This window comes from Saccostrea cucullata, unplaced genomic scaffold (genome assembly GCF_032062105.1).
Source record: "Saccostrea cucullata isolate Sc308-1 unplaced genomic scaffold, CSIRO_AGI_Scuc_v1 ctg7608, whole genome shotgun sequence".
Lineage (NCBI taxonomy): Eukaryota > Metazoa > Mollusca > Bivalvia > Ostreida > Ostreidae > Saccostrea > Saccostrea cuccullata.
The window spans coordinates 96,779-108,881 of NW_026929949.1; the positions used below are offsets into that span (position 1 = coordinate 96,779).

The window sequence follows — 12,103 nt, forward strand, 5'->3', positions numbered from 1 at the left end:
GCTTCATTGCTTTTCAAACCATTTGATGTACAATGATTCTCTACTTAACACTGTTACGTAATTGATTGATGAAATTCTGGACCGAAGCATCTGCATGGGAAAAGAAACGAGAAGAAGCAAACTAATTTACAATGTAATATCGTCCAAAATATAATCGTTGGATAGGAGTGAAGTATAACACTTCAACAACATACAAATCTATTTATACAATAAAGAATTAAAAGCGAACTTGAATAAGACATTTTTTTCTTTTTTCACTGCATTTTTCTGAGGTACCGTATTATCAGTTTTTACAATACTTGGAGCAGGGCAACTAAGAAAAAATATCTGACCACGTGCCTGATGTTTAGGTGCTGGTAATTCAATGTCAAGGTATAATTTTACTGAAAATAGGCAATCAATTACCCATTTAACCATAACATGTAAAATGACTTAATCTTTGATACACAGTACAAAACAGTGAGATTTATATAATATAAAGGCATTTTTTATAGAGAACTGAAGCGGACCTGTTCAAAGATGAAAGCACAGATTATACTAAAGACAAGATCATTCAGTAATGTAAATAAAAGCTCATTTCCTCCTGGGACCAACTACATGCGTCTTTGGCGATTATGCATGTATCGAATTTTCCACCATCGAGCTATCTAAACAATTTCATGGAACGACTGCATAAATAAGCCCTGGTTAAATCTAGTACTGTCTGACGCCGTGACGTCAGACAATCATGCAGCGCCACCCTGCGACTGTTATGGGCGTCTGTTCGTTAAGTTTTTATGTCCGTTTGTCATGCGTTTTTGTTGATGTTAGAATATGGTGTGTTTGTTGAAAATGGTTTGTCGTGTTTTCAGGTACGTTTGTTTTGTAAAGATAACCGCGCGTTTTGTATTGATATATCTTCATTACACACGGGGTCGTTGGTTTTGCTTTAATTTACACTTGTTTTGCAAAAAAGGTCTGTTGATTGTGTATTGAATGTCATTTGTTAAGATTTTTATGGTTGTTGAAATTATAATAATCGTTTGATTTCTCATTATTGTAATTTTTGCCCTTTCTGCTGCCCATATTCTGGGCCCAAAATTGGACATAAATACATTTCTTACTTACTTACTATATCAGAAACGAGCTTCTGTGAGACGGACTCGGTGATTTTTGTGACATACAACATTTTGAAATAATTTTTTTGTCTTTTTCGGATAGATGTGAATGTTGTGTCACAAAGACTATTTCTAATATACTTTATTACACGTACATCGTGGGTCTTTGCACCATATTTCTGTTACTAAAAAATTTAATTATTATGCAAAATTTGAAGATAAACTTTCAAAACATGGAGACCCGCTCCATTTTTTTTTTAAATATATATTTTTGTTATACTTGAGAAAAGGGATTCGATTTGCTCTAGAGCTACAGAGTGTGCTATTTTATTAAAGCAAAATATTGCAGCGAATGTTGAACAAGGTACTTCAAAATGTAATCAAAGTGAAATCTGAACTACTAACAAAATCATCCCAAGTTAATGTGACACAAAACAACAAAGTTAATGTCCTATATATATATAAAAACAAAAAAAAAATTCATAATTTTCATTCATGTTATGTTGACATGACATAAAAAATATATCTTTCACACATTAGTTTGCAAATTCCAACTTGTGAAAATGAAAATTTTCTTTTTGGTTAGTGGTATATCGCGGAATAAATATTCCTCACCCCTTAGATAATAATCTGGGTATTGACACGAATATCAATCCTTTTTCTTCATTAACAATAGATCTGGCAAATATGATCTTAAGAATATTAACCAAAGTGTGAAAGAGGGAAAAACCACATCCGTAATTGAACTTTCACGAATGCTATACACGAATATAAACAATCTTAAAATAAATCCCTGTGGAGGACAAGGAGGAGTGATACGGTGATTGACAGAGGATTGTCGATAGCACACTTACATTCTGAAATCCTAGCTGCTCTCTCGTCAAATCTCGTAAAGATGACCGATTATCGCGTCTTTATAAGATCTAGCAATTATTGATAACATCAAAGAGACAGAAAGTCGTTGAGTGCACAATATCTACCCTTGTGAACTGTAATTTTACAATAAATTCTGTCTTTAATATTGACTTAATTTGAACAGTCTGTTTTTTCGTACAATGAGACCAGCTTCCTTCTTCCTCTGGATTATTCGTCTGTCTTTAGTTTTTTCAGTTCCATTTCCCTTTCACAAGGTAAGATACATGTAAAGAATTTGTCAATTTCATTCATAAAAGGCTTTCAAATTTACAAAGAATTTTGATATAAAAGACACGGTCTTCTTTCCATTAAATTTTTTTTGAACTTTTCACTAGTTAGTCCAATATAAAAAGTGCATCACGTATTGCATATATAGTCGTGGATCATGGAGGGTGTTGAAAAGGTGCCAATTGCCATATTTTTAAAGCAAATTTAGAATGATTTCACTATATTTAAAGGAAGATTTTTCCATGAGGCTGAGAAATTTATTTTTTTATGTCATTTGATTTTAGCTCTATTTCATGCGTTTCAGGGAAGATTTGCTTATAAACTGGCCTACTTAAAAAGCGTATCCAGAGATATTTATTTTACTTCTGGAATTCTTTGTGACAATTTGATCTAACAAAAATAATTTCAACAACAATATTCATAATGTTGTCTTTTATTAATATTCAATCTATGATAGGAATCGATACATGACAGATTATTTGTCATATCATTATTTTCAACTTTAGATTGAAAATTGATAAAACATGTAAAAGGCAATATCTATAATTCATAGAATATACAGTAGGAAGGATTCTCGGCTGTTTCTGACTACCTGGTAAATAAAAAAATTGATAAACTGAATTTGAAAGTTATCAGGGATAATAACAGTCTTTTGGAGGAACTGCGGTGTTGAACATATCTTTAATCTTTTCTGCTTCCCAGACTACAGAACAATAAAGTTACTTTGCAATTCTAAACAACCATAAACTTTAATGATATATCTGAAGCAAATAGAATGAATAATTATGAATTAAACTTTTTTATGTCAAGGCAATACTGTAATTGAAGCGTGTGCGATATTTGGCAAAAATCAAGTTGATTTTTGAACAAGTTAGCGTGACTAATATTCCCTAGAATAAAAAAAAAAAGAAAAAAAGAGGAAACTCGGGAAGGCCATCATATTTTTAAATAAAATTTGGTATTATTGTCTGATCATATATAGAGATCTATCGTTAATGAAGAAAAAGGATTGATATTCGTGTCAATACCCAGATTATTATCTAAGGGGTGAGGAATATTTAATCCGCGATATACCACTAAACAAAAAATGTTTTATTTTCACAAGGTGGAATTTGCAAACTGATGTGTGAAAGATATTTTTAAACAATTTGCCAATTCATTATGTAATCAAAAAAGAGAAAAATTATATAATCTTCTGAAGTAGAAGTGACTTCATATGCTTGGTGACAACAATTTTTGATTTTCAATGTCAAGGATTACATAATGACCTTGCCTGAACTCGTGGGTCTGGAGACTCGTCCATTTTATCTCTATCCCTGGAACTTGTAAACTGAAAGAAATACCTAGTGTGCCTAATATACGTATTTGAAGCTTTTGTAGTGATTAGTAATCTTTCTGTTTACTGGCTAAGATAGTAAGAAATAGAGTGAGGGTCGTATAGTTACTTAGATACCTAGTGGAAGTTACTTTTAAATTCTAGATTTACTAATCTTATCTAATGAATTTACCCAATACCATGTCAAACTACCTTTAAGGTAATGATGGTATGGACAGTAAATTTACTAGTCTTCTTAGTGACTTTAACTAATTATTTTTCCAGTGTATTGCTTATTCTTAGAGAAAACATTAAGCCCTTCTTATAATTTCTTCAGAGGAGAAGTGTGCCATATGACGTGACTTATTGACGTCCCGCTATCTTGCTTTTGGCCGTGTGTTCTCTCTTATTTCTTAATTAATAAGAAATTGACATTTTGTACACACGGGAACGGTGTTTTGTTGTATTTTTTTAAGTCAATGACATTACCTGAAGCTAAAAACTGTCGTGAGAAAATAGAAAGAACCTACATCTTGAAAATTTAATAAGAACATGAAACGATTTCTTAACGAATGCTGGAAACTTATTTATCGGTATAATTTCCCACAAAAGGAAAGGCGGATAAAATGCTTGATTGATAAAAAACGAATACATAAACATGTTGTATAAATTCATCATTCAAATCTGGCCATAAAACTATAAACTGAGTTAACTGACAATTATACTTTTGAAATTTCTATGTAACTCTTGAGTCATTTAGACCAAAAAAAGTCATATATGGTGTATTTGAGCTTAAAAAAATATAACAATGCGAAATTGGTTATAGATATACGGAATATGTCATGTACGTACAAATCAATTTTTTTCAGATTTTGAACTGGAATAAGCTAACGTTCCAAAAGTTAAACTGGTTTTAAATTTTCTTTTAATTGTGTTAAATATTATAATATCCGTCATGACTGCGGGATAAACAGCACTAAAGCCGTAAGGCAAGGATGGTTAATGTAACATAATTTTCTCTTTACTTCTTTTCGCCTAACTCTTCTCCGCTTTTCTCTTTTTAAAATTTTTTTATTCTGCTTTCGTTTTAATTAAATTCTTAATGGTTTTTAATATATAGAAGAATTTTCTCAACACCTCTACCGAAAAAAACCCTGAATGTTACAGATTCTACAAGTTTACAACATGCAAATTTTAACAATAAAGAACATGTACATGTATACAATTTGTTGTGGTCTGTAGCATTGAAACATACGACATTTTTATAGTTTTTGCAACAATTCTTCACAATTTATTAAAAACAAGGCTTTGTTTTTGCTAAGAAAAAGTAGGAAAAATAAAAAAAACTTTTCACTTTGCACCAATAAACTGCTGTTGAATACAAGTTGAAAGTTTCTGTTCACAAGTTATTAACATTTTATGGACGATTGAAATTTTGACATAAGTCTATGGTTGTTTAATGATTCCGAGGCCTGGTCAACCAACATATACTGTTGGTTTTCCCATTGGGATCAATTGTGCTCCTTTATTAGCCGGTTTGATTTATATTCATATAAAGCAGTATTGAGAAACTTCTACAGAAGAAAACACTTGCTATAACTCTCATCTCAACTTTTGATATGGCGACGACGAATTATGAATTAACGATAGTTTTTTGATATATGTACGTGAACTGACATTCACTTTTTGGTACTTGAGACCATGGTAATTTCTTCAACTTTTATGAGCAGGCATACAATAAAGAGGAAGAAGCATATCAACATTTTTGTCCTGGACCATACAAAAATTACTTTTTTCCATAAATGTGGGGGTTTTCTTAGGTTTCCGATGTCTGTAATTTTCCCAGATTAAACATGTTAAATACATTCAAGAATTGAACAAAATATACATGGGTCATGCAAAAATCCCATGCTTGTAAATTTTCCCGTTTGTGTGTCGGGGTGTCGCTTTAAGGTTTACATTTCGTAATTTTTTTGGTCGGTATACATGTAATGACCCTGTAAACAAATACGACCCTATCACAGGGTCAAATTTTGACTGATACAAAACATACCAATTTTTCGCCCTTGTTTTATACTGAATTCAACTAGAGGATGTTTCGTCCACCCGATCAATAAAAAATAATTACGTAGGATCGGTCAACAAGGCATGCCAACTCCTCCTAGGTAACCGATCCCACCTCTGAAATTTGCGGGGGTCCTCGTTTACGCTCTGTTTACAAATTTGTATTCTTTATAGTACATTTCTTACAAAAAGACACCACATCTACGTCTTAAGTGGTACATGTACTGATACATTTACAGTTGTATGTACTATTGTCATGCTACATATGCAGTCTCAGTTGTTTAGCGTAAAAGTGATGCATTTGAGTTCTCGTTATAGCATAAAGTTGATGCTTTTGATTCCTCTATTGAAAAAAAACCCAAAATAGACATCATTTTATCATCCTGAAACTATGATATAGTCGCTTCATTTGCGTTCTCAAAAGTTATAATTTTATATACTTTACTATTGCGGTTTTGGTCGTATGAAGCAAATTACATTTTTAAGCAATAAGATAACTGAGGCATATTTTTGCTAACATTAGCTTCTTCTGTCTTTGTGTTAAATTTGACAAATTATAGATGAACATTTCCAAGACCTTGGATCAGTATCATCTGAATCTCCATTTTGTTTGGTAAGTTTAAGTTACAGGGCACCTGATCCCACCTCTGTAGATTCCAGGGGTCCGTGCTTTCTTCATAGATTTGCATTGTTTACAGATAATTTGAAACCAGTCACAATGGCTAATCTACACGATGATCCTTGGACTGATTTGTCAAAATGAAGTCTTATTCACAGCAATTGATTTGATTATTTTATTATATTCATAGCGTCATACAAAGTGAATTATCCACAGAATAACGGAAGCTTGTAAATTGTTTAACTCCGAGCTGATTCCTTTATCGACAATATCATTGTGGGATCGGGTTACAGCTAATAAAACGGACATATCTGCCGAGAATTGGACCTGATTGTGTCTCTTTGTTGTGGGTAATAGATTCACTTATGCCAGAGAGAATATTTCTTCTTTTACAGAGATCCGTTGTATATAAATCCGATTTACTGGGCAAAAGGCCGCGACGATCCAATGAAGTCATTGGTAAGCACGTCCTATTTCTGTTAAAGAACATTTCAACAGTTCTCAACCTATTTGTAATCTGCAGTTCATACTAAAAAAGTAAGTTAACGCTATAAAATTAGGGGCGAGATTAAGCAAAACTTTATAGGCAGATTTTTTAAAAATTCATAATTTGTATTTGTGCTTTGACTGAAATGCAAAAAATATTAATTGCATTGTTCGAAGTCTGTTGTCATTTAATAGCGAGTTTCTTAAATTAATATGGATATATCTAGAGTTATTGGTCCATACATTAGGAATGCCACATTAATCCAGAGATATGGACGATGATAACGAACAACAACCAAACTTAAAAAATCCATTGAAACAATACAAATCATGAACAGAACTAAGACGTACCATTAAGGGGTCAAGTGCCGTGGAACCTTTTATATTATCTGTCTTTTACAAACAACCTGGTTTTTATTTATTGTACATTTTCATTTATTTAGTTTTAGTAAAGCATTAGTATAATGCACATCTTTTTGTTACATATATTACTGTTCTGCACTATTTACTTTGGAATACGGTGAATGGATGATATTTAATATCGAAGCACATAATAATTAACAGCTAGAACATTGAACCTGGATAGCCTCTAGCCTGAATATAATATTATACTAGTGTTTTCTAGTAATCAATTTAACTCACAAGCTGGTTGATAAGAGTCAGACTTGAAATCATGGACTTTTTCAGACTGTATATCCATGGCCTCGACAGAGGGGGACTTTACATACAGGTCTGATGGCCTTACAAGTGTGTGCGGAATCTACTTTATCTCCCCTCCAGAAAGTCTTATAGAGATAGAGTTCAGCAGCTTCAACATCAACTGTAAATCTGGACTAGCAGTGGTACGTTCTTAAAATTGAGTCTGACAAACACACACCAGTAAAGAATACTAAATAAACATACACATGTATAGAATACTAAATTAACATACACATGTATAAAATACTAAATAAACATATACACAAGTATAGAATACTAAATTAACATACACAAGTATAGAATACTGAATTAACATTACACATGTATAGAATACTAAATTAACATGTACACAAGTATAGAACACTAAATTAACATACACAAGTATAGAATACTGAATCAACAAACGCATGTTTAGAATAATAAATAAACATATACACAAGTACAGAATACTAAATTTACACACACAAGTATTTAATACTAAATTTACACACAAGTATAGAATACTAAATTAACATTCACAAGTATAGAAATCTTAATTAACACACACAAGTATAGAACACTAAATTAATATACACAAGCATAGAATACTAAATTAACACAAATAAGAATGGAATACTTAATTAACACGCACATATATAGAATAATTAATTAACACACACAAGTATAGAGTACTTAATTAACACACACAAGTATAGAATACTAAATTAACATATACACAAGTATAGAAATCTAAATTAACATACACAAGTATAGATTTCTAAATTAACATACACAAATATTGATTACCAAATTAACAAACACAAGTATAGAACACTAAATTAACATACAAAAGTATAGAATACTAAATTAACATACACATGTATAACATTTTTAATCAACTTACACAAGTCTAGACTACTAAATTAACACACACATGTATAGAATACTAAAATAACATATACAAGTATAGAATACTAAATTAACATACACAAGTAAAGAATTCTAAATTAACATACAGTGCACATGTCTAGACTACTAAATTAACACACAAATGTATAGAATACTAAATTGACATACACTAGTATAGAGTACTAAATTTACATTAACATGGATAGAATACTAAATTAACATACACAAGTAGAGAATACTTAATTCAACACAAACATGTATAGAATACTAAATTAACATACACATGTAAAGAATTCTAAATTAACATACATGTGCACATGTCTAGACTACTAAATTAACACACAAATGTATAGAATACTAAATTGATATACACTAGTATAGAGTACTAAATTTACATTAACATATATAGAATACTAAATTAACATACACAAGTAGAGAATACTTAATTCAACACAAACATGTATAGAATACTAAATTAACAAACACACAAGTACGGAATACTAAATTACATACACAAGCATAGAATACTAAATTAACATACACAGATATAGAATACTAAATCAACTTACTTAAACAAGAGAGATATAATAAACTGAATCAATATACACAAGAATACTATTATAATCATCCTGCCTGTTTTTGAGGCTAACAGTTGACACCCGAAGGAAATCCACTGTCAACCGCCACGTCAGCAGAGGTTGACAATGGTTTTCCTCGGGGTGTTAATTTCAAATGATATACACTCCCAAAACAGGCAACTTTTATTTGATAAAATAATTAATATGATGATACTGAATGTCTAATGCCATCAACCATTTTAAGTTTTAACTTGGAATATATACAGCAAGCATTTGTGAAATCTTTAAGGAAAACAGAGATAAACTTTCTTACATTTTCATGTGGATCTTACATTCACAATGTTCCCGACAAACCTAGAGTGGAGGTAAAATAGGGGCTAGACATGGTTTAACAGGAAAATATCGGGATTATAGGTCTTCTACAAAAAGAATCGAAGCTCCAATTACTACAATTCATTGAAGAGCAAATGCACTTAAATCTAACAACTAAATTTTTTGATATAAGCTTAAATTGTCCAAAGTGATAAAAAAAATAATTGAAAGAGAGAGTCCTCGAATTTTTATAAACGCCATCATTGCTCGCAGGTTCTACAGCAGAACAGTGAAATATTGATATTTATATTTTAAATATCTATTGTAATTATATGAATATATACTTAAAGCAAAATGAATTTGGCCTCACGATTTTTTTAGATATAATATTAATGTACTTTAAGCAGATAAGCCAAAAGTTTCACTTTGCTTTGAATTTTTTTTTAATTCTTAATTAAAGGCAGGATAATTTACTTTTCTTTTATTTTCAGAACAGGAAACTGACTCATTTGAGAGTAATTCTTTTACGACCTATGTTTACTTATTAATTTTAATGCGCCCGGATCGATCTATCCGAGGCGTATATTGTTTTTTTCCTGTCTGTTTGTCTGTTTGTCTGTTCATCTGTTTTTCTGTCTGCTGAAAACTTTATCCTTCGCCATAACTTTTGAACCTTGAAATATAGAGACTTCATATTTGGTATGCATACTCCACTAATAAAGTTCTTTCAAAAGACAACAAGGTCAATGACCTTGTGACCTTGACTGTGACCAACTGTGTACATGCTGTAAATAGCTTTTTCAAACTTTTGCCATAACTTTTGAAGCATAGGAGGAAGAGACTTCATATTTGGTATGCATACTTCACTAATAAAGCTCATACAAATGACATCAAAGTCATTGACCTTGTGACCATGACTGTGACCTTAATGCTAGAAATAGCTATTTTCGAACTTTTGCCATAAATTTTGAACCATAGGAAATATAGACTTCATATTTGGTATGCATACTTCACTACTAAAGTTCTTTCAAATAAGATTAATATCAATGACCTTGTGACCTTTACTGTGACCTATATGCTAAAACTAGTTTTTTGTAACTTTGTTGCCGCCGGACGCATAGTGTTTCACAAACACATCTTGTTATAAATATTACTGGAAAAAAATTATGAAAAATTATTTATACATGTAATTTTTTTTTTATCATCAACGTCAAAATAGTTAGCCTTCAACACAATATATTTCTATGTGCATTAAATAATGTTTTAGGTTGTGGACGGCTGGGAAATGAACCAGCAGTTTTTCCCCTCCCCTGAGGATCACGATAAAACTATTGACGACCGATTAGAGAATCTATGTGGCCAGAGGCCCTCCAAGACATTTGTTTCCTCACAGAACGTGGCACTGATTCAACACCTTATAGCTATGCCGGGCGAAGGTTTCACTGTTAGGGTGCGATTTCGGAAAAATCCACAGCGTAAGTCAATCAGAAATCCACAATCTAAGTAAATAAGTATTTATGAAGTAAATAAAAAAAAATCCAAAGCGTAAGTAAATGAAAAATCCACAGGGAAAGTCAACGAGATAAACAATGGCGTAAGAAAATGAAAAATTCCACAACGTAATCAGTAAAAAAAATCCACATCGTTTGAGTAAATGAATATAAATCCACAACGCAAGTAAATGAAAAATCCACAATTTAACATGTTTAAGTAAATGAAAAATCTACATTGCATGTGAACAAAATCCAATGCGTTTGTACAAGATAAAAAATCCACCGCGTAATTGAAAAGAAGCATAATATGTTGTTCAGTTACTTTTATTCGCCTGGTAGAAGTTTTTGATAAATCATTATAAATATACATACAAGTAAATCATTGATGGTTGTATAGGATACATAAAACAAAGGTTTTTTCCGTAATCAGTAATATCAGAAAACGACAGAAAACAACTTCAAATTCAATTTATTCACTGAAACCGATTACATGAAATGGTACCTGAGGTTCTGTGTACAGTATATATATAAACAATATACAATATACACAAGAAATGGCGAAATAGTAATACATTCAAATTATGAAATAACCAACAAAAATAATTATGGAAGACATACTTGTTTATATACTCTATTTATGGGGCTGCATATTTCAGTTTTAATTGTGCATTAACATGCCATTTCTAATCAAAGTAAGCCCTCTAATATTTTTTTTGTTCTACATCCTTGAGTAAAAGGGAGCGGTGGGTAATTTAATCTGATGCCTTATAATACAGGTATAAGGAATCTGTGTGTGTTGTGTATTTAGCATTATATAATCAGTGCTGTCAGGTTACATAAAGGTTTTTTTTTTTTTTTGGCGGAGCCTGGGGTCTTATGACAGTGATGACGATGTATATCGTACGTAGCTATTGCAATTACCATCTTATTGATTGTATCAATTTCTTAAGGTGGCAGGACGCGCTATTCTATTGTCTAAACAAGAGGCCCATGGGCCTTATAGGTCTAGATCTTAAGCATCATGAAACAACTTTCCATCCATTGAATTTGGTTTAATATGTCTTATGCAGACTATGTCGTTCGCAGTTTTGAAAGAGGCACCATTCCTCATCAGAACTAAGCATGCTTACTTTGGTAACTTCATCTGATGCGTTAACGTAGGCAGAGTAGGGGAACAAAATAATGCATTTCAACTTATCAGTGATATTCAGCAATAATCAGTAATGCCAAACCCCAAAGGAACCCCTGACCATGGCCCCCCACATTTCAAAATTTTGGAAAAGTCACCCTTGCTCATCATAAATGTTTGACTAATAACAAGGAGCAGATTTCAAAGCAAGTATTAAGTCATTTTCAGAATATAATTAGACCCCCCCTCAACGGTACCCCTAACCCAGGGTCCTTGAAAT

At 31.7% G+C, this 12,103-nt stretch overlaps 1 protein-coding gene across 1 annotated transcript; it reads left to right on the plus strand.

Annotated features, from left to right (window-relative positions):
• Positions 1-2,144: 2,144 nt before the first annotated feature.
• Positions 2,145-10,676, plus strand: LOC134282512 (corticotropin-releasing factor-binding protein-like; the record flags this gene model as incomplete). Its single annotated transcript, XM_062764916.1, has 4 exons — positions 2,145-2,227; positions 6,634-6,697; positions 7,412-7,566; positions 10,469-10,676. Coding segments are annotated over exons 1-4 (502 nt in total), but the record flags the coding sequence as incomplete, so codon positions are not given.
• Between the last annotated feature and the right edge of the window lie 1,427 nt (positions 10,677-12,103).